The sequence below is a fragment of the Carassius gibelio genome, chromosome B25 (assembly GCF_023724105.1).
Source record: "Carassius gibelio isolate Cgi1373 ecotype wild population from Czech Republic chromosome B25, carGib1.2-hapl.c, whole genome shotgun sequence".
NCBI lineage: Eukaryota > Metazoa > Chordata > Actinopteri > Cypriniformes > Cyprinidae > Carassius > Carassius gibelio.
The window spans coordinates 15,983,452-16,008,059 of NC_068420.1; the positions used below are offsets into that span (position 1 = coordinate 15,983,452).

A 24,608-nucleotide genomic window follows, 5' to 3' on the forward strand; every position below is an offset into this window, starting at 1 on the left:
AACCAGGGCATGAGAAAATGGTTTGGGAGAGCACATAGACACACATTCGCGCACAGTGTGATCATTAGCAAAGATTCTGAAGTTTGTGACTCGGCGCTTTTAGATGTTCGGAGAGGGATGGTTATTTGGACATCTGGCAGAACTTCTACTAAACGCATTAAGGAAAATTCGTAAGAATTAGAAAACCATATCTGCTGTAGTACTAACTGTCAGTCATGTGTAAACAGTAAACACAATGCTCATAGCAACACATGTTGAATAGTTTAGACTTAACAGAAGACATATTACGAGCTGACACTGCCGACCAATTCTAGATGAACCATAGCCATAGACGTCATACACCTGGACAAGCCTTGGAAGAGTCAATCACCGTTTGATACATTTTGTACATAAAAAATGACAGGAGCTGATTGATTTTGCTGGACATAATCTGGCTTTTAGGACGTGCAATCTGATTGACTGTCTTTCTGCAATTTCCTGGATGTTTATGACAGTTTGCTGGAGGAAAAAGTTCTGCTGTTTCAGTACGCACTTCTAAACAACACTTGTTTTTATTAAACAGTATTAATTGTACAAAGGGTTAAGTTATAGCTACATGCACATTTTAATGTTAAAAAAATCTATATGTTATTGTAAACAAACAATAACAACAAATTTGAAGTAGTTTAGAGGCTTTGACTGGAATGGATGGTGACATTATTGCAGTTTTATGGACTAATTAAAATATTTACATTGTATTGTTAAAATGTTATAGACTACACTGTTAATTTTACTTTCATTTTTTATGGTTTGTTTTAGATGTGTTTATCTTATTTCTATATTTTCTATGTTTTTTGTTTGTTAGTTTGGAGGGGGGTATTTTTTTTTGAGTTTGTTCTGTTTGGTTTAGTGTTTTTGTTTGTTTGTTTTATTTTTACAATTTAAAATAACAGTTTTCTATTTTAATGTTTAATCATTGCTATTTATGTCAAAGTTGAATCATCATTAACATCAGAAATCATTGTGATATGCGGATGTGCTGCTCAATAAATATTTATTAAAAATGTTTTAAAAGGTAACCTATGTTGCATTTTTTATATGATTCTTTATTAATAGAAAGTACAAAAGAACAGCATTTATTTAAAAGAAAGTTTTGTATCATAGTTTTGTATTCTTTATTTGACTTGAAGACTTAAATGTGCTGTATGTAAGTGTTTGACTATACTTAAGCATAACAATACCATAATATGTTTGCAGATATTTAACAAACAAGTTAACATACTTGTTTATCCGAAATCAATGCTACAGTCAGTTATTCTCCTTTGAAAATGTGCATTTCAGGCCAGATTTTAATTCACCGTCAAGTGCGCTCGTTCCTGTTGGTGTCGTCAATCTGGCAACCAGTGTGTGTGTCAAGTCTGAGGAGGGGCCAGGTGGAAAACCCTCTCCAATATTTTGAATTTGGACTGCAATACCCAGTGGGGTTGGGCAATGTCACCCAATGTGGCATCGGATGATGTTTAAAGTGAAACGATGAACAATGACATCGGCGGGGGCGAGTTGGGGGTTTTGTTTTTTGGGGGGCATTGGGGGAGGTGTGTCCGAAATGTGAATCGTTTTAATGGAAAACAACTAATGATTCCTAACACTGTGTCTACAACGGATGCTAATGGCACGACAAAATGCTATAGAACCACTGATCTATAATAGAGATTCATTATATATAGATCAGTCAATAGAAGTGTAATCATTGATGCTGTCTACACTGGATGCGGTGTGGCATGACATCACAAAACCCTGACAGTGAACTGCTGCCACGTTCTGTTTATGAGATGCTGACACAAAATTGAAATGATTTTCAACCGTCCTTTTGTTGTGTCCAATGTAGACAGTCTTTAGCTGATTTGGTGCGGCGTGGCGCCACATGGCAACTCATCCTATGTAGACATAAGGAGGGATGACTGAGGATGATGGGGAATGATTTGCAGATCCTCGGTACCACTGATAAACATAAAATCTTGTAAAATGTGTAGTAAGTATTAGGGATGCACCGATCATGATTTTTCATGGCCGATTCCGATACCGATTTTTTTACAAACAAACTGGCCGATTCCGATACCGATTTCCGATTTTTTTTAAGCAACAAACATGAAAGAAGGAAAGTGTGCATAAACAAGATGTTTATTTGGTATTTAATAGGCCAAACTGGCTTTTGACTATTGAAAACAATAACTGCAACCATCTGAAATTAACAGCAGTAACTGCACAATAAGTAGCCTACATTCAATACAAACATAGATGTTACAGACTTCAGCATTTAGCTTTTGTTTTTGAATTGGGCTGAAACTACAGAGAACTGGCCTTAAATTTAAAGATTAACTGTAACCATGTGAAATTAAAGGCAATAACTGCATAGTTTTACATTACAAACAACACAATCAACACCAACGGCTGATCGCTTCCTGCAATCTGTGCCTCCAACATGAAGCTCTGCATTTTCAGTACTGATCGGCTGCACGTGTCCTGCGCACAGATTTCGAAATACTTCCACACAAATGACATAGCGAACGATTACAATGTAGTCTGTGCACGCGGCCGCACTCCCGGAAAAATCGGCCTAAAGAAGACCAAAAACCGGCTGATTGCCGATCGCGTATTTTAAGCAAAAACCAGCCGGTTCCGATTCATGGCCGGTCAACCGGTGCATCCCTAGTAAGTATTGCTGCTCCATAGTATAAATAGAGTATGTGCGATCGCGACTCTCGAAAGTGCTAGTGAAACTAAAAAGTGATCATGCATTTGTGCATTCAGAACTAACAAACATTGCTACAAGTGTAATTGCATCATATAATGATTGCTGTTATTAATGTTCATCGTCTGGCTGACCACGTCTTGTATTAATTTTTCTGAAAAATCCTGTCATATGCGCACAAACTGACAGTCACCACTTATAAGCTACTACTAAATATTATAGAAACGTAATTTTCTGTAAATTTGCTTTGTAATGACGAGTATTGTAAAAAGCGCTATACAAATAAACTTGAATTGAATTGAATTCTAAAGGGGATGGGGGTGGTCACGATGCCAGCTCAACATCGTCATGTCTAACAGCCATTGACAATGGACGATGGCATTGTCTGTCGGCCCAACCCTAATACCTAGTTCAACCACTTTGTGTCAAACCTACATACAGCACCTTTAATGCTAGCTTTATTAATATACATTTCCAACACAAATCAATATAAGTGATTAGCTATGCATCATTATATTAGTTGTTAATAAGATGCAGTGTGTGCAAACTTTACCTATAGTCAGAAGTTTAGATATGCAAAATATGATGAACTCCTAGACCTTAATCAAAGTCTTTCCCTGCTGTAATACCGGTTTAGGTGAGAAGATCCAGACGACTGAAAGTACACTCTCCTTCCGACTACACACTCTGTAATGAATTCAGGACTAGTGGCCTCTGGGGCTCTGCTCTTTGCTTTTGTTATTACTGCAAATCACCACACTGCAATCCCTTCCAGATGGCCCCATCTTCTCCCTCGGCCCAATTGAATTGCCAGTTTTTATGACTACATCCCCAAACATGTTTCATGCATCTTTTTGTCTACATCCTTAAAAAAAAATAAAAAATTCTTTTTTTTTGGTAAATACAACAGTATAACTTAATATGGCTGCAGTCGTGGAGAAGCCCTAGCTCTGTTTAGAGAGTATGCCCTCGAGAGGCACTTTAAAGTCCACCGTTAAAAGCAGATGATGCTTAGAAAGCATCATGTCAGATTTCATGTCTGTTGCTGAGGCAGGACTGGCCAATTAGCTGATCTTGAACTTTCTTCAAGGGTCACCGAGGAGAAGCGTTGTTCTCGAAAAACAGAAGTTAAAATTGTTTTAAAAAGATAGTATTAAATAAATAAAGTGATGGGATTACAATTACAGTTTCTACAATTATCAATTTGTGAAAAGTCAGACTTACAATTATTCCTGTTGTTGTCAGAAATTGTATTTTTTATTCTAGTGTGTTTGTAGTGTGTTAATAACAGTTTCATTTGTTTTGGTATTTATATTTTAATGTGTTTGTGTTTGGTTTTGTTTATTTTTTTATTTAATTATTTTTATTGTTGTTATTGTTTTTTGGTTTGGTTTGGTTTCGTCTGGTCTTTACCACTTTTCCAGTGGGTGCATAAATCAAATGACAGATCAAGTACATTTCAGTGAATCTACAAAGCTTTAATAAAATGACAATTAATATCAGGGGAAATCATCAACAGTTATTTGTCTGATTCTTGCAGTCCGAGTATGTGTTTCATCAAGACTTAAGAGCTACAAATTAAAGATTTGAATGTTAATAGCATAACATTACAGTTATATAAATGGCTGCTTACCTCACCCACCCCTTTGACAATTCCTCTGGCGTCCCTCCACCTCCCCAATTCCACCTTCACGCTCTATAATTAAATCAAGCTGGGGGGTAGTGTTTAAGGAAAGAGGCTGAGTTGAGCTTCTCTTACTTCTCCAGTGTAGACAGCAAATCAAATCTGTTTGCAGTTTATCATTCTTAAAGTTTTGAACATTTGAACCTCTCGTTAAACCACAATCACTTTATTATCATAGTGGCTTGTATGTAACCACCTTGGAATTGACCAGAATACCCTAGAAACCAACTAGCAATGCCTTAGCAACCAATTGGAACACCTTAGCAACCACATAGCATTTAGATGTAAAACAGTACATTTTACCATATTTAAATCCATTCCCTATATTTTTCGACAGTTGAAAAGTGCACTGGGCTTTGGTTAATTCTTATATGACTGTGGCGGTTCCTGGTTTCCTAGTGTCCCCCAGGAGTCAATTATTACTGCATGTAGAGAGTCACATGCTGTTTTTGGGGTTGAACAGTGTGAGAGGTGGAATGCTTTGAGCCTGGCTGGAAGTTCGGTAAGAAATGAGAGGTATTTTGCAGCGTCTGTCACGAAAGGCCAGAAGGAGAAATGGGAGTGCCCAGTCTAGGACTTCTGGGATTTTGTAGACGGGAGATTAAGGGGGCAGGTGGTATGTCACTTTGCTTGCCTTCTCACAGTCTTTAGCTTTCTCCATCTTGAAGACTCCGTGTCATATATGAGCCATAGATTTGCGGTCATGTGCATTGTGAATGCCAGTACATTAGCAAGTTCAGACGATTGTTCTCACAATCAGTGAATGTGAATGTGAACTGATCAGAAACACCTCTCTTCGGCAATTTTTTTTTACTATGCTTGAAAAATCTAAGATATGTTCAGAAATTAATTTAAGCGAAAAATAAATGCATAATATTAGTGAAATAGTTTTAACCTGGTTTATTGGAACACTACAATTAGCAATGTAGCAGCACATTAGTTTAGAGCGGAGATTAACAAACTGTACATCTTAAAACATGCTTTAACCTCCCACACCCATCCATCGCCATTTTAACCTTTGTATGTGACCCACATATCTGTCAAGTTAACTAATTATGTTTAATGCATGGGTTGGCATAATTTGTGCTCGTGGCGGAGCATTCTCGGAGCGAGTGAAAACCTCAACACTGCAACTTTCAAAAAATCCGCTCTAAGCTCCAGGCAAGCTCCGCTCACATACTCTGCTCACAATACAACTGAAGGGTCAATTATGTATAAGAGTGCCTGTAAAAAAATAAATAATAATAAATAAATATTATACACACCCATTAAACTATCAAAAATACTGTTTAAAAACCATTACGTCTATGGAATGTGCCCATAAAACAATGGAACCCAACGTGTGTGTGGTCTCTGTGGGACTTCTCATCTAGTCCAGAATACCTCTGAATGTCCCTTGTGTGTCCTACTAGGAATGAAAGGACTATATACAGAGCTATTTTCCCTGCTTATTATTGCCTGTATGTGTGTGTGTGTGTGTGCACACAGATGCACTCTTAGTGACTGAGTGAGTAGAAAATGTGGAGCTCGTTCACAAGTCCATTATCAAAAAAAGATTAGTCCTCTCTGTCTTCTGTTAAAGTATTCCTTGCGCTGGTGAGATACTATCAGACAGACACATCTCACTTCACACTTGACTGTAAATCACTTCAGCTGGACTGTTTGACTGTGATTTCTGGGCTCTTTATAATGGTTTCTTTGATTTGAGAGTAGTTCTCCTCTATTTGGTCTGAGTTTCTGATTTTTATTTTAGTTTGATACTGATTTTAAAGTACTTTGTCAAGCGGGGTCTTTTACTACAGCAGTACCCACATTCTGGTGTACTCCACCATGTGAGGCCTCAGAGAAACAAAACAGTTTTCTTCAAATTTGATGCATATAAGAATCTGATACCGGTGAGATGGCAGTTTGATTTTGGTTATGAGATCATTGTTATCTTATATTAATTGTAAGTCTGATCTCTTTTGCAAGTATGCGCTCTGTTAGGAGTAAGTTCTGATCTGCGTTGTGTGTCTGATATGTTACAAATCAAATCTCTGGTACGAATCTTATCTCATTTATGAGTCCGATCTCTTCTCTAAATCTGATCTCTCTTATAGATTTGATCTCATCCAAGTCTGATCTCTGGTATGAGTCAAATCTCTTATGCAATCCTGATCTCAATTCTGAGTCTGATCTCAGTTAAGAGCTGGACCTCTGTTATGAATTCAATCACTGGTATAAATCTCATGTCAGTTACAGATCAGATCTCTGCTTTGATTTCTGTTGCAAATCTGATCTGTTACAGTTCAAATCTCTGGTATAAATCTGATCTGTTGTGCGTCTGATGTCTGGTACAAGTCAAACCTCTGATACGATTTAGATATCAGTTATGAGTCAAATCTCTAATATGATTCTGAAGTTTCAAGAACGATCTCTACTCTGAATCTGATCTCTGTTGCAGATCTGATCGCTGCTTTGAGTCTGATCTGTTGGGAGTCACATCTCTGATACTAGTCAAGTCTCTTTTAAAAATCTTATCTCAGTTACAAACAAATCTCTAGTGCAAATATTGTGTGTGATCTGTTGCAAATTAAATCTCTAGTACAAATCAGATCTGAGTTACAAGTCAGATCTCTGCACTGAATCTGATTTTTGTTGCAGATCTCATCTTACCTTAGTCTGATTTGTTACAAATCAAATTTCTATGAGGATGATCTCTGGTATGGGTCAAATCTCTTCTACAATCCTGATCTCAGATATAAGTCTTACCACAGTTACGAGTTGTATCTTACAGTTACGAATGAAATCACTGATGCAAATCTCATGTCAGATCTTTGCTTTGAATCTGATTTATGTTGCAAATCTGATCTTTCATTTGAGCGTTATCTGTTACGGGTCAAATTACTGGTATAATTTGATCTCAGTTGTAAGTCTTGATACTTTAATACAGTTTTGATCTCAGAAATCTCAGCATATGCTGGTTAGGTATGTTTTGAAGCATGACAGCTGGTTTGAGCTGGTTTAAGCTGGTCTTTATTTGGTCATGTGCTGGTTTAAGTTGTTCCTGAGCTGGTTATAAGTTGGTTATTGAGCTTTTTAAACCAGCTGCCATGCTTCAAAACATACCTAACCAGCATATGCTGTTTTTTTTTATCTCCGACAGGGTCTGATTTCTGATCTGGTCACTTCTTTGAGTCTGATCTGCTTATACAATTTCTTATACAAATCTGATCTTAGTTCAAAACAAATCTCAGGTAAAAATCTCATGTCAGCTGCAAGTCTGATTTCTGCAGATCTGATATCTGGTATGAATATGATCTCGGTTAATACTCATGTCTCTACTCTTATATCTGTCGCCAATCTGATTTCGGCTCTGAGTTTAATGGTTATGAATCTGATCTTGTGATTTACTGATCTCTATTGATACCTTGTAGCGTCAATCTAAAACTACCATAATTCACAAATATTCTGTTTGATTTTAGCCTCGCTATAACCACTTTACCTGATTTTTAAAACTGAAAGGTTTCTCTCTTGTGCAAAGATTACATTTCATAGCTGTGATATTTGGTAGAGGTTGAGTGATCTTAGGCTAATCACCCAGTTGACAGTAGAATCTTTTCCACTGCTCAGTATTTAAAGGGTTACTAATCTAATAACTATTATAGACGTCTCTTGGCAGTAAGAAGCTCATATTGTAAGCCTACACAAAGCTCTGATCTTGCTCTCTTATCTTCAATGGCAGGCATATTTCATTAATCAGTGCTAGAGTTGAACTCAACTGCAAATAGCTTGTTCAAATTTACTTCCAGTTAATCCAGATTAAAACATGTTTTGATGTAGTGGTGTGGACCTCAAAGAATGAACGGGTGTTTTTCGTTGCAGAGAATTAACAAAATGTTTCTTCCGGTCTCTACAGGTGTGCTAGTGGGTGCTCCCAATCGAGCAGCAGTCACAATGGTGGCCCTGTCGCTGAAGATTTGTGTGCGACAGTGCAATGTGGTCAAGACCATGCAGTTTGAGCCCTCAACTCCGGTTTACGACGCCTGCAGGATTATTAGAGAGCGAGTTCCAGAGGCCCAAAGTGGACAAGGTAAAATTTGCAGAATATTCCACTAGGCTTCCCACCATTTTCAGCTCTTCCATGAGACTACAACTCCCCCCTTTGTGATGTTATCAAAACATTTCTGTTTGTTTGAGCATCACAATCAGCCAGACATAACACTGGCTTAATCATTGATGTGTTTGGGGGCGGGACTATCTTTTTGTTCAACCAGTGGTAGATGGGGGAGTGTTCTGGAAAGTTTTCGCAAGTCTTTTAGTGTCGTTAGAAGTTAAAATTGTACACTTGACTCTTTAACTAGCCTTGATTACCAACTGAGAAGACAAGAAAATGTATAGGCACAAGAAGTTATTACATTTTGAATAAACATTTTTATTTTATTGGAATAAAATACACTGAATTATTTAAGTTTAAGTTAAAGAGCACCTATCATGGAATTTTGAAACTTACCTTTCATGTAGTGTGTAACATAGATCTAAGTGAACAAAAACATCCTGCAAAGTTTGAAATATAACAGTGCACCGTATATAAAGTTATTGTCTTTCAAAAGTAAGAGTCGACTCTGAGTCATTTTTATGAATCGTTAGAAGACCGAAGCTTTTCTCTGACTAGATGACGTCAACTTGTCAAGTTATTTCAATACGATACGCCCACTTATTGCGCTACGAGACGCTGTGTTCTGAAGTGCGACTCAAAAGCAAACTTTTTTCATCTGCCCAAGGATGAGCATTTGAAGACTAAGTGGCTACAATTCATATGTACAACTGTACCACAGAAGTATAGTCCGAGCCTTGTGCTTTGTTCACGCCATTTTGAAGACGATTGCTTTACCAACTTAAATGCAATCAAACTTGGATTCGCGAGCCGGCTGATATTGAAGGAAGGTTCAGTTCCAAGTGTATTTGCATCAGCTTCCTCCTCCGTATCACAACCTGTAAGTGTTATTAATAATTGTTGATTTTATGTTTTATGTAGCATGCTTAATGATTGTTTGGTTTGATGTGTAAGCACTGTTTAGCTTCTAGGTCTTCAATGACAATTGTATTGAGATATGTGAATTTGTCGTTTTTTCTGAGTTTTCTTTAAGAATAGAGTCATACCTCGTAGTAACGTAACATTACTGCATTTTTTTTTTGGTAAAAACGTTATGTTTATGCATCGAGTTAACGCAAACAAAGACTGATTGTGCTTTTACAATATGAACTCTGGGCTATACTCGCTAACGTCACGTGAAGGCGGGGTTTTGAAAAGTGAATCACTAAACGAATCATTTGAGAATCGCTGTCAAAACAGGTAAAAATAAATGCATATTATAAGCAAACTAAAGTCTTTTTTGTCATTGCGTGAATGCAAAACTGTTGTTGGGGACTTCTAAAACAATATTTGGAACATTTTAAATGCCATAATAGGTGCTCTTTAATTTTGGATTCATATTTACAATTTCATAATGATCACATCATGTGTATTCAAATTGCCACATTTTGTCACATTTTCTGAGGAAAACTCTGGAATTACTTGGAATGGATTTAAATATGGTACAATGTGTTAGAGAAAACAAGAATACTACATTTTTTGCGGGTGATTGCATTATCAAAATATTCCTTAAACACACTTGGGGCAGGGGGAACTTTTTATGTTCAGTCTAAATTTAGCAAAAATCTGCAGAGCTTGACAGAAGTTTGGATTCGGGTTGTGTTTATACCAGCCTCTTCACATCAGTAGATGTTTCTGTATCCACCATGTCAAAACTTGGGCGGTAAAGTGTTACACTACAGTATGTGCAACCTCAGCTGATGACCAGTTCTGCTTCAGAGGGAGTCTGATGGATAGGTGCACTCTTTCTCTTTCCATCTCCACTCAAGTCATCAAAGGGCCACAGAGTCAAGCATTAATGTTCTGTGCTCACTAGAGCTTGCAAAATGGACTCCTGTGTGCTATCAGCTCAACAGGAGTCATCACTTCGGGATGAGTCTGCAGCTCAGCCACTCTGTGGACATTCATTATTCGGCAAGCTACAGTTATATCAGTGTTTTGCAATGCGATACACATGATTGCTGCCCTCAATGAATTGACTTCACCTTATAAATGTCAATTGTTTTTTTAGGATCAAAGACAAAATGGTTTGTGGTTTAATGAAGAGTCTGCTATTTATTTCTACCGTATTTGTAGACGTAACCGGATCTCTTTGATTTAGCATCTGCTTCCATGTGGCAAATTGTTGTTTAATTATGAAAAACGTATTGCAGCGTCGGATTACGGGCTCTTCCTGTCTGATGATGACCCCAGGAAAGGAATCTGGTTGGAGTCAGGGCGCACCCTTGATTACTACATGCTACGGAATGGGGTAAATCACATTATTCTCTTCAGACTTTCGTGAGTTTATTTTTCCATTGTGATTCTAAGCTTAATTTCAGCATTTATTCTCATTATGTACAGGATATCCTGGAGTACAAGAAAAAACAAAGACCCCAGAAAATCAAAATGCTGGATGGAACCATCAAAACCATAATGGTGGATGACTCCAAAACAGTAGGGGAGCTGTTAGTCACCATCTGCAGTAGGATAGGTGGGTCCTTCTTTTATTCTGTAAAGTTTGGCATAAATACAGCCCCTCACGGACGACTGACGTGCACAAATAAAAACCAAATACAAAATAAAGCCCAGGCCTGGTCCTCTCTCGTCCTTCACTGTCGTTGCTCCAGTTTTATTTTATATCCTTCCATCTCCTCCGTAGGACTCGAGACCGGTGGGTGGGGCAGGTGTCGCTCATTTCCAATCACTCCACCGCCCGCCCCACTCATCACAGAGTTTTTCTTCATTTCTTATTTGTTTCACTTAACTTAAATTAACTTAAAACCTAACTAACTTAACTTAATTTAATTAACTTAAAGGTCTGTATTTGGGAATGTTGTATTAGGGGTTTATTTGTGTATGTTAATTGTATCTATTTTCACATTTAGATCATTTAAAAAAAAAATTTTTTTTTCTATTGCAAATCTCAAAATAAATATAAATTTTTCATACTGTATATTTTAATGTTGTGGTGCCTGAATTCACTTGTAGTATTTAGAATGATCGATTTTAGTGTTTATTGTTTAAAAATGAGAAACATGGTATACAATTTGAATATTTGCAATTTATCGGTATCTGCCAGGATTTGATATATCGGTACACCACTAGTAACAATTAAACAAAATATCTTTAATATTGTTCTCATTATGTCCAATATTGGATTTATGACTTTTAAGAATCACATAAAAAATTACTTTACATGCTCCTTTTCAGTTTAAATAGCCAGTTTAAGTGATGTGTGATACTGTCTTAAAGCTTAAAGCATAATAAGCCTTAGCCTCCTCGTTTATATTTCATTTAATTAATTCAATTCTTACTATTTTCCTGAATGATTTACAGCCGAGCTATTTTCATAAATGAATGTAAGCTGAATGATATTTATTTAGTTTCATACAAAACCTGTGCTAGAGAGTTTAAAAGACTGACAGATCGAGAGATTGTCTCATGCTGATTGTCTCATGCTCCACAGGAATCACTAATTATGAGGAGTACTCACTGATCCAAGAGCAGGTGGAGGAGAAGCGTGAGGATGGGATGGGAACGCTGAAGAAAGACAGAACCCTCCTGCGAGACGAGAGGAAGATGGAGAAGCTGAAAGCCAAACTTCACACAGATGATGATTGTGAGACTCCTGGCAACTGTGAAAATAAAACATTAGCAAACAAACACCCCGCCAGATTCACCCACACTGAGAGATTATTTTACAGGCTTAAAGAAATTTTACACAGTCCAGATTTTTTAATGGCATAATAGCTGGTCTCATAGACCCCCTTAGTATATGCTCACTGGATTTGAACTGTGTTGTTAATATACGATTAAAAAAAATGTTTTCTTGCTAATGCTAACATGGTCAAATGTTGCATTCCCAGTGAACTGGCTGGACCACAGTCGAACATTTCGGGAGCAGGGCGTAGAGGAGAGCGAGATATTACTTCTAAGAAGGAAGTTCTTCTATTCTGACCAGAATGTAGACTCTCGTGATCCTGTCCAGCTCAACCTTCTCTACGTACAGGTAAAAGCTAAGTTTTGATCCCTTTTTGTGCCCTTTTTCTATTTTAGACCACATACTGACTAGATGTCAAGTTTTTGCCAAAAAGCTAAATATGCCACAAAACATTAAGATCACAGCCAATCAGATCATATAAAATATACAGTTATCTGGAGCTGGATTTCTGACCAAAGATATTTCACTCTGGGCGGAGCTAGTCAAAATTACGTTTACATTTGAGTAGGGCTGGGACAACGCGTCGAGGTCATCGATGACGTCGACGCAAAAAATACGTAGACGCAAAATATGCGCATCGATTCGTCGACCTGTTTTTATTTCTCTAAAAAACGTTTGCAAAATGTTTACCTTATGTGCGCTGAATATATGCGATGGCCGGATCAACATTCTGTCCAACGTTATATAACCAATCCAGGGGTTTTTCTGCATTGATCTTCTTTTTTTTTGGCGACTGTCAAAGCCTTATTTGATCGATGAGTGACAGTGACAGGGTGCGTACGAGAGAGAGCCCCGGCTGCGCGCGCACACTCACAGTCTTCAAACAACACGAGCGCTTCTTGCTCTCTCTCTCCCTTGTGCATATTAATCAAAATCATTAAACACGATAGAAAAAGGGCGGAACGCCAAAGTTTCACGTGGAGAATTCTGATATTTTTTTTTTCTCCATGACAGGCTGCTGTTAATTTTTTTTTTTTTTTTTTTTTTTTTTGGAAAAGCACTCTCTGTATTAGCTTAAAGCCCTCAAGTTTACATTGGTTACTGTATTCTTTCAATTGCTCTAAACAAGTATTTTGGGTGACCTTTTTATTGAACGCTAGACATCAAGTTGTTGTTATTTTCATCTGAAAGAAGAACTTTTTTTCAGTAAGCTAGGCCCTATGTGTTCAGTAAGCTTGTTTCAGTAAGCTATGTGTTTTCAAGGCTTCAAGGTTTTATTGAATGCTATCTCTATACAAGTGCAAAGTAATGCATTCTTAGTCAGTCTTTTATTTTGTAATTTTAAGAGCAATAAACATATATTGCAATGTTAAGGAATTCATGTTTTTTTTCATTCAGATATGTAAATCAACATGTATAAATTGTTAGTAGTCAATTAATGGGGAGATAATCGAAATCGAATCGGTCTGAAAAAATTAATCGTTAGATTAATCGATGCATCGAAAAAATAATCGCTAGAATAATCGTTTAAAAAATAATCGTTTATCCCAGCCCTACATTTGAGATTTTATCCAAAGCAACTTACAATTGGGGGATACTTAAAGCAATTATTCTTAAAGAAGCAAAAACAGACACAGGAAGTGATTTAATTGTAATTCCAAGTTTTAGGCATTGTTCAAATAAGTACAAGCTAGAAGAAGGAATATATAGACAATTATTATTTTTTTTTTTTTAATGATGAAATCAAGTAGCTTAGAAAGAGATGTGTTTTCAGCTGTCGCTTGAAAATTGTCAGGGGTTCAGGATTCCAGATAGGGGTGGGTAGATCATTCCACCGTCCAGGAATTGTGAACGAGAATGTTCTGGAAAGTAATTTTCAGCCTCTCTGTGATGGTACCATGAGGTGTCACTCACTAGCGGATCTCAGACTTCTGGAGGAGATGTAGATTTGAAGTATTCATAGGAAGTAGGAGCTTGCTGAGCCTGTTGCTGTTCTTTATGCAAGCATCAATATCTTGAACTTGATCAATGTGCTTTTGGATACCTCCCCTCTCCAAGCCATCCTGAAAGACCTACCAGTGACATAGGATTCAAATCAGTGAAGTGAAATCCCTGTGATGTCCAATGATGAGAGGGCAGTCAACATGTCTTTCAGGGAATGGGTTTCATTTGCCGAGATTTAGAGTGACAGCTTCTTGACCTGAAGTATTTTGCCCTGATGCCCTGTGTAATTATTGATAATTATGCTTGATCTTAACAATAATAATCAATATCATTGACTTGTTTTCATTCTCTTTTACTGCCATTCTATCTGTCCTCTATCTGTCTTTTTGGCTGGTTTAACTGTATTGCACCAGCCAAAACCTCCTCATCACCACCTGCTCTAACAATTAATTCATTTCTCAGAGCCACTGTCTCACAGAAATTTAGGAGTTCGATGGTTTTATGAAAGCAGTGAAATAGTGACACAGCTCTTATGAATGAATTATTGGTTAGCCCAGAAGGCAATGTGCATATCTTCACAGTTGCTGATTTGTTGATTGTCTTTTCCACCACCGTAGGCAGTATGGATTACTTTTCCCTCACATCTCTTCTTAATTAGGCAATATTTTCAGAGTTTTCCAATTTCAGATCGCAATAAACGTGAAGTGCCAGAAAGCACAGAGAATCAAAATCATAAGTATCTTTGTGGGAATTTAGACCAATGGGATGCTGTTGGGGGCGGAGCTATACAGCATAGCACAACATATTTTGATGATTAGTTTAGCACAATAAAAATAATTTTTGTTTTTGTAATCTCCTGTGGTTATGCTAGTATATCTTAACACTTGTAAAAAAAAATATATAACAATAAGTGAATAAGCACAACTGATAAAACCTTCTCTTTTTTTCAAAAGATTTAGCTTTTTTTATATATCTTTTGATATTTTATTGCATCATGCAGAGTTTACACATTTTTATACCTTGTTCAGGTGCTTTTTTGGTAATGTATATATTTTATTTATTATAATGGATGTGAAAAAAAAAACTCACAACAAATTTGATGTTTGTTGTATATCTGTTTGGGAATTTGTACCGATGAGGTTTAGTTGTTTTGGGGGCAGAGCAATAAAAATTTTAGGGCTGGGAAGAATAGCGTGTTAATTTTGATGTTTAGGCTAGTGCAATAAAAATGATCACAATTAAAGAAGCATTTTTTGTAGCACTTACTGAAGCTATGCTAATGTTTTTCATGACTTCTTGTAGCTAGCATTAAAACACGTTAGGGTTGGGGGGTTACAACTTTTAAAGACACTATTGAAATTATTGTTTGAAATTTTATTACATTATACTTTTACACCTTCTCCAAATTAGGAATTTTTTTGCATAATTTTTTTTTCTTCAGGTTACGAAAGTGAAAAAATAACAGATCATATTTTTATGAACCAATGAGGTTTCATTGTAGGTGGAGCTAACCAGCATGATGCAACGAAAATAATAAAGCTGATTAATTTTGTTGGATGGTAAGTTTAATGTGATCTGAAAACATTTATTGCAAAACACAACCGATAAAACTTTTTTTTTAAATAAGGAAACCAGAAAATGAATCGTAATATTTTTTTCCGTCATGCTAAGTTTGCACATGATCTTACATGTGATGTTGGCACACATTCACACAAGCATATTTCGTTCTCTCTCTGGTTTGAGTCAAAAGGATTTGTGTCACAAAGTGGCCAGTGGGTCTTCATGCATTATGTTTATGTATGTAAATGTGTGCGTGAGTAGACCAGTGTGAATGTGTGTGTCTGCTCAAGGAGCTCTGCGCTAGTTCGTAGTTTCCCTGGAGGCCGTGAGCTGTTGTAGCAGACGGACCGCAGTACTCTGACCGGCCTCTGGAGCACACGGCTCGCTGCAGATGCATTAGTGTGTCTGCCTGAGGATTTCAGAGCAACTTCCTACTGACAAACACACACATACTCTGTCACCTGCACTTAATAACTTATATAAGATGATGGATAAGCTCTTTTTTTGCAAATATAAGGTCAGTATTTCTGGGTTTGAAAGGAAAACATGGCTGTATCCTTGTTATTAAATGTATGTATCATGTATCATTAATTTACCGTATAGTATAGAATGTACATGATACAACATAGTATTTTTAAAAGAAATGCATGCTAGCATGGTTCATTTCAAAAAACAAAATGGTATTACCATGGTACTTTGTTAAAGAAACCTAGAATCATCATGATATTTGTCTTCTAAACATAATAATACCATGGTACCCTGTTATATATATTAAAGTACTATGATTAATGCATTTGTATAGTATTCCTGCTGAGGAAAATGAGCAGCTAAAACATAGCAGCATAACCTTTTAAAAAAAAATCTGGTCAGGTCTATAGACACCATGTTACTATGATTAATTTATTCATTTAACATGTACTTAAATTACTTACTGCACTATTACCTTATACTGAAAACATGGAATTAGCATTTCTACTTCAGATTTCCTTCAAAAACATACCATGGTATTTTATCATATTCTTGCACCATGGTTCTGCTATGGTGCCATGTAAAGACACATGGTATCTCGTATGAACATGAACCATGGTTTTACTACAAATGAAACCAAAAGCTATGGTTACTGTAGTTAAATAAATATTAACCACAAAATAACCGTAGTTTTGCTACAGTAACCATAGTTTAACCATGCAATTTGTAGTTAAACTGTAATGGTAATCATTATGCCAAAAAAAAACATGGTTACTGCACTTTTACCATAATAAAACCATAGTTAACTTTTATAAAGGTAGTGCCTTTATGAAGGGATTTCTTGGTATTAAATAATAACAAATCTCTACTACTACTGCTATTACCATGATATTACCATGATGCTTCTAATACCAAATTGTGTACAGTCATGGCCAAAAATATGGACACCCTCAGTAAATATGAAAAAAGAAGGCTGTGAAAATTAATCTGCATTGTTGATCCTTTTGATCTTTTCTTTAAAAAAAAATCATAAAAATCTAACCTTTCATTGGATAAGAATTTTAAATGGGGGGAAATTTCATTATGAAATAAATGTTTTTCTCTAATACACATTGTTCATGTTATTTACATTACTCTACAGTTGTTGTTTTTAAGAATACCAGGGACTTTTTTTGTAATCGATAGATGTACTGAGGTGTTTTGTTTGTCCATGCTGGAAAAAGAGGTGCATGCGAGTCACTACACACACACACACACACACGCATGCATACTGTAACACTTCTCCTCCCTTTCCTCAGTCTCCCTCCATCTCACTCTTCCTCTGTAGTAAACACACACACGCCCGCATGAAATTCTCTGACATGGTGCCACACACACCCACATACTTTGAGAAACACACACACACACACACACACACACTGACACTGCTGCACATGCATGCGCTCAGGAGTGTTTGGCAGGCTGAAGGGGATTTCTCTGCTCCGCACGAGGGGCGTGACCGCATCACATCTTAGTTTGTCATGTTGTGTTCCCATAAACCCTCACTGACTGTATCTGCTACTGTTACCATGTTTATGTCATCTGGGAGCGATGCGAGATGATTGGTGGATGTCCTGAGGGTGGGGCCCCTCACACACGGACTTGTTTATGATGATGTAAAACTTCCATGACCTCAGTCCCCACTCACAACATCAGCCAAGTATACACTCTCACAGGCATGTGTGTGTATGTTTCTGCCTCTGCTCTTCTAATGACGTCATCCAGATTGTTTGAAAACTCACAAATAGATGCCGCTTGTTTTGTAGATGCTCACTTGGTGGTTGCGCAGATGGCACTAAAATGTTTCCGTAAGATGCACCCTGTCGGGTTTTTAAACTGAACTACAGTCAGGTGTACATCAGGAGATGCTTGAACAGATGGGCCGTCAGCTTTCATAGCGGCTATGATATTAGACTGGACTCAGTGTCACCACACAGTGTTATTGAAACCTCTTAAAGGGATAGTTCAGCTAAAATGATAATCTGTCAGTATTTACTCACCCTCATGTTGTTCCAGTCCCATATGCTGTTATTTTACTTTGTGGAGCTCATAAGAATAATTTTTAAAGAACCTTCATGAAGAGCTTTTCCATTTAATAGAGATTCCTGAATTGTTTTGGCAGACGAACCTCTTTGGTGATGATTTCTTAAAAGTACCACCTGTGATTTTGAGTAAATACTTCAATATTTAATGACACATTCACATGTTTAATGGTTTTTTTGATGTTTTTTTTTTTCAACCAAAATCAAATGTTTAATTCTATTTTATTAAGTGTTTTATTTAATTTTTTTTTCAGTAGTTTATTTATTGTAATTTTAAGTATTTTGATTTAATCTTTAGCTTTTCATCAACCCCCTGCATTTCCTTCACAAACCATAATTTTGAAACACTTTGTTTTGTTTGTTTTTTTGGTTGTTTCGTTTTGCCTTGGAATTTTTTATTTTATTTTATTTTTCATTTATTTAAATTGTTTTGCATTTGGATTGGTTTAGTCGATTTTAGTTTGGCCTGTTTTTTTTTTTTTTTTTTTTTTTTGAGGGGGGGGGGTATTTGTTTGTTTGTTTTCTGTGTTTTTCTTTGTTGTTGTTGGTTGAGCTTTGTTTTGCTTTGTTTTTATTTATTTTTTTGTTTTTGGTTTGGTAGAGTTAAGTTTGGCCTCCATTTTGTTTTGGAGTTCTTTTGTTTCACGAGTTCACCCTTACATCTAATCTGAAGGCAAATAGTAGGCATATTTTGGCGTGCTGTCCTGGGGGAGGGGTCCGGGCCCGGAGCATAGCCCGAACCCAAATAACTCCCCCTATCCCAATTTGGGATAAATAGATTAGAAGTGAGGAGTTGGGGTGGAGGAGGGTTGCCGAAAAACTGTCGTGGGACAGGAGGTAGGAAGACTGGGTATATATACGCGTGCGTGCTATAAGATGATTAGCTAAACGAGATGCACCTGTACCAAATTGGATGATTATCTGATCGTGCTTCACCCGAACTTTGTTAATAAAACCACATTTCACGAGTTCACCCTTACATCTAATCTGAAGGCAAATAGTAGGCATATTTTGGCGTGCTGTCCTGGGGGAGGGGTCCGGGCCCGGAGCATAGCCCGAACCCAAATAACTCCCCAAAAGAAGCTTAAAGCCATAGGACAGCAGCCAGAGAGATAAAATTTAGTTGCCCCCCAAAATATGCGTGTTGGGAAGAAAATGCAGAGCGACCTGGAGAGCCCGTGCAGTGTTCGACGAGAGCTGCGGCTCGCAACGTCTTACCAGCGAGCCCTCCATGCCGCTTATGGGAGGAGCACAATGCCAGATATCAAGAAATGAGGGACTCTTGCTGCCTCCGAAGGGAGCTGCGGCTCTGCTGCACCGGAAGGGAGAGTCCCTCTTGCGGCTGAGTACGAGGCGCGGTTTGTTGCATCTGATGGAGGGCTCTCACTGCGACTGAAGGGAGCCAGCGACTGTATCCCATCGGGAGGGAGATCCCTGGCCGCCATAGAGTATGCAACATAACTCGGACGGGGGGTTCACACTGCGACCGAAGGGAGCCGTGGGTCTGCTGCACCAGAAGGGAGAGCCCCGTCAGATGCTAAATAGGCAATGAGATTGGAGCCGCGGTTTGGCGCGTCGGATGAAGGGCTCCTAATGCAACCGAAGGGAGCCAGCGGCTGTACCCCATCGGGAGGGAGATCCCTAGCCATCGTGGAGCATGCAACATAACTCAGATGGGGGGTTCACACTGCGACCGAAGGGAGCTGTGGGTCTGCTGCACCGGAAGAGGAGCCCTAGTCCGATGCTGAGAAGGCAAAGAGACGCGACTGTTGGAGGGACTCCCGCTGCATCCGAAGGGAGCTGCGGCTCTGCTGCACCGGAAGGGGGAGTCCCCCATTGCGGGTTTATGGAGGCACGGTTTTTTGCCTCTGAGGGTTCTCCCAGCCTCCGTAGGGGGTTCGCAACTCTGCAGCAGGAGTGCTGCCCCGGAGGGGAGAGCCCTGATTGACGCTAACTAGAATACGACTGTTGGAGGGACTTTTGCTGCGTCCGAAGGGAGCTGCGGCTCTGCTGCACCGGAAAGGCGAGTCCCCCTTGCGAAGCGAGGCATGGCTTGATGCGTCTGATGGAGGGCTCTCACTGCGACCGAAGGGAGCCAGCAGCTCTATTCCCCCGGGAGGGAGAACCCTATCCGCCCTTGAGCATGCAACATAACTCAGACGGGGGGTTCACCCTGCGACCGAAGGGAGCCGTGGGTCTGCTGCACCGGAAGGGAGAGCCCCATCAGATGCAGAATAGGCAAGAAGATTCGAGGAACGGTTTGATGCATCGGATGGAGGGCTCCTGCTGCGACCGAAGGGAGCCAGCGGCTGTGTTCCCCCGGGAGGGAGATCCCGGTCCGCCCTTGAGCATGCAACATAACTCAGACGGGGGGTTCACCCTGCGACCGAAGGGAGCCGTGGGTCTGCTGCACCGGTAGGGGAGCCCCGTCCGATACGGAGTAGGCAAGAAAACGCGACTGATGGAGGGACTCTCGCTGCGTCCGAAGGGAGCTGCGGCTCTGCTGCACCGGAAGGGAGAGTCCCCCTTGCGACTGTATAAGCGGCTTAATTTGATGCATCGGATGGAGGGCTGTCACAATGACCGAAGGGGGCCTGTGGCTCTGCTGCACCGGGAGGGATACCCCCATCTGCCGCTGAGCGCGCAGCGCAACTCAATGACAGATGAAAGGCTCACACTGCGACCGAAGGGAGCCACTGCCCAGCTGCACCGGAAGGGAGAGCCCTGTCCGATGCTGAAATAGGCAAGGAGATTGTAACGATGGCTGGAGGGCCCTTACTTTGGCCGAAGAAACGATAACTGAGAGGCTTCTATTATTCAAGTACACAACATGATTTAAGGAGGAATATATAAATTTTTTTTTTTTTTTTTAAATGTCTGATGAACAACAACCGAGGGCATCTATCGGATTATGTGAGAGGCCCCTTTTGAGCTGCTTAAGATTAGGGCTGAAACGATTCCTCGAGTAACGCGATTACAAAAAATGATGTAGGCAAATTCCTCTGCTTCGAAGCCTCTTTTAATTTATTCTAAATCTCACGTCGGGTTCTTTCGCAATGAATTTTTTTTTTTTTTTTTCTTTTTGAATGAATTAATCAAAATAGGTAATTGCACTTACATCCGATTCACGAATTAATATCTCTAAATATTAAGACGGAACAGTGTTTAAATGTAAATCCTGCATGTTCTGTGTGTCTCTGTTAATGAATGGAGCAGGAGCGCGACTTCCTTTTTCACACACACACTGAAGCGCGCATTACTCTCACGGTAATTTCTGCGTCTGCTGTCTCACTAAATGAGGACTTGAACACATGAACAACATCTCCAGAACTGCTCTGACAGTCAGTTCATGAGCATTTGACTTTAAGTAAAACTAGCGTCACATCACATACACAGAACTGAAAAGGTACGTCAACCCGACTAAATAAAGGTCCGGGGTCCTGACATTTTATCCTACCCATCAGATTTACTGTGCATGCGCACATCAGTATAATTAAGCAACAACACATTTTGTTACTCGATTAATTTTTTTTTTTTTTTTTTTTTTTTTATACCAGAGTCGTTGATGAAATGAGGGTCCATCGTGAATTTAGATTGGGCGTTCCGGAGTTAGACAAAAGCGAGCCTGATGAGGTTGAATTGGAGAATGGACATAAAATATATATTTTTATTTATTTATTTATTTATTTATTTATTTATTTATTTTTGAGGCTCTTGCGGCAGCGAGAATTGCGGCAGTAGGGAAGGATGGAAAGGGCTCCTGCGGGAGCAGACACTGCTGCGGCAGTGGTGAAATATAGGTAGAGGCTCCTGCGGGAGCAGACACTGCTGCGGCAGTGGTGAAATATAGGTAGAGGCTCCTGCGGAAGCGGAGACTGCTGCGGCAGTGAGGAAAAAACAGAAAAGGCTCCTGCAGGAGCGGAGACTGCTGCGGCAGTGAGGAAAAAACAGAAAAGGCTCCTGCGGGAGCGGTCAATGCTGCGGCGGTGGGGAGATACAGAGAAAGCTCCTGCGGAAGGATGGCTGAAGTGAGGATTGACCATTACAGATAGATAGGGCATGTTAGGAGAGTTAGCTATGGTAGATTAGGAGTTTTAGTGAAAGGGGATGAGCTGGCGTTAGAGGGGTTGGCTGAAGAGGGTTCGAGATAGATATATAAATAAATAAAATAATCGGCCTGACCAATAATAGGTCTTGGTACCCTCTGCCTTCTGGCAAATCTGGAGCTGGAGGCCACTGAACAGAAAAATGGTTAGTAGCATGAGGGAGCGGAAGAGTTGAGGGCGCGTTTACGAATGGAGGCGGCCTCACGTTTGCCTTTGGGCCCTTTTAAACAGCCTCCGGAGCAGATAAATTTGGGATGCTGTTTTCCTGTTGTAGTATGGACTGTGAAAATAGAGGCTTTGAAACAATGTAGCATGTTTAGTTTTATAAACCATTGTACCAATAGACATGTCTATAGCAGTAACGTTAATTGCAGTAATTCAAATTCAAGCCGTTTCTAAAGACATTTACTTTGCATGCTTTTCATATAACAGTCCTAAAAAGACGATAGAAAATTTACTCACACTTGTTGTTCTGCAGCCAAACACGAGGCAGTAGCGTGAAAAATTCTGAATAATCATGCCAGTAAATGGTGAAATATGTCCTTAAATAATTGATCCTGCCGGAATAATTGCATGAAACTTATGTCTGTATCATCTCAGTGAGGTTTAAACATGCACAGTAAAGCAAATGTAATGTCTTTAGACATTTCGGTGTGGATGACAACTCTGCAAAAAGCCTTTGCTTCGTGGTTAAAAAGTGGCATCGTCATCGGACAAAGTTAAGTCATAACGCCGTTTAACAAATTTTGGCGTCTTCATAAGCGCATTCTATATATAACGTCTATTTAAATTGTTCAGATGAGCAAATCACGAGGTTTTCTTGCATGATTAGCATTTTAATTGTTTGGTCAGACGGTTCATATATTGATCTATATATTCACGTTCATAAATCGGGGATTAAACGTGGAATTTATCTTTTGTATGCTAAATATGTAAACAATATGTGCACAGTACCTATAACTGCGCTTTACATTTTGCAAGATTGACATGCTAAATGGCTAACTGACCCGGTTTACTCTCATCTTAACAAAATTGATAAGAGTTCCTTGCGTTTACGGACGACATGTATCTGTTTAATCAACTCGACATGTATACCGGTTTAGTCCTTTCGTTCACGAATGAGAGCTCTCGATCTCTGAGACTCATATGAAACTTGCTCATTGTGGATGACAACTCTGAAAAATTCTTCATGAATGAGTGTAAACCGAGAACGATTCGTTCGCCTAGAAGATTCATTCAAAAAACGATTCTTTCACGAACGACATGCCACTACAATAACGCACGGTCTTCGCCGCTAGTGGAGGCAGCATCGAACTGCGCCACGGCTGAAAAAGCGAGAGAGGTTTACTGCGCTGAGAACTGGAGCACGGCTGCGATCCAGCATTATAATAGAGCCCGGTCCTGGCGAGAAAATCGTGTTGCCGAGTGAGGCGAGCTCAAGGATTTGCACGAGCTTTTGGCCAAAACGTGTGGCTTGGCGAGAAGAGCAGCTGACGCGATGACGCTTGTTGGTGTTCGGCGGATAGATATCTTCGTCGGAAGGAAGATTGGGCCTGTGATAAGATGACGGACAGCGCGAACCGAATGCTGACAGACGGTCTATGCCGAAAAACTGTCGTGGGACAGGAGGTAGGAAGACTGGGTATATATACGCGTGCGTGCTATAAGATGATTAGCTAAACGAGATGCACCTGTACCAAATTGGATGATTATCTGATCGTGCTTCTCCCGAACTTTGTTAATAAAACCACATTTAGATTTTTTGGGTTTTCTGTTGATTGGGTTGGTTTGGTTTATTTTGGTTTTGTTTCGATAGGATTGGTTTGAACTTGACAGATATTGTTATTAGTTGTTATATAGTATTCTTGTATAAACTTGTTTGGAAAAGTTTATTTTAAATTTCAAACTGCAGAGAAAAAAAAAACAAGCATACAGATTTGTAATGACATGAGAGTGAGTAAATAATGACCGAATTTGTATTTATAGGTAAAGTACTCCTTTTATTTGTATTTTTTTCATTTTCATTCAGTTTCTGCTGAAATAGAGAAACAAATGTTGCCCCTATGATTGTGTCAGTACAATCCCAGTAAGCCGTTAAAGAGTGCCTGTAGGAATCACGTGTTAAGAATTGTGTGCTACTGCTTAAAAAAAAATGTCAAGACGAGAAGCCTTCCTCAACTCACAAAATAATTGTTTTCTTGCAGCTTTATGTTGCTAAATTTGCTTATTAGCGATGCACGATATCATCTCCGCATA

The 24,608-nt window shown here is 39.1% G+C and overlaps 1 protein-coding gene across 2 annotated transcripts in view; it reads left to right on the forward strand.

Annotated features, from left to right (window-relative positions):
* Positions 1 to 24,608, forward strand: part of tln2b (talin 2b) — a 159,830-nt gene that overhangs the window by 62,646 nt on the left and 72,576 nt on the right. For both annotated transcript variants that reach the window (XM_052597186.1, XM_052597187.1), the window contains 5 exons: positions 8,314 to 8,487; positions 10,704 to 10,801; positions 10,894 to 11,023; positions 11,999 to 12,151; positions 12,399 to 12,541. In XM_052597186.1, the coding sequence (XP_052453146.1) occupies positions 8,352 to 8,487; positions 10,704 to 10,801; positions 10,894 to 11,023; positions 11,999 to 12,151; positions 12,399 to 12,541 (660 nt within the window). In that variant the 5' untranslated portion in view covers positions 8,314 to 8,351. The remainder of the gene's footprint in view (positions 1 to 8,313; positions 8,488 to 10,703; positions 10,802 to 10,893; positions 11,024 to 11,998; positions 12,152 to 12,398; positions 12,542 to 24,608) is intronic.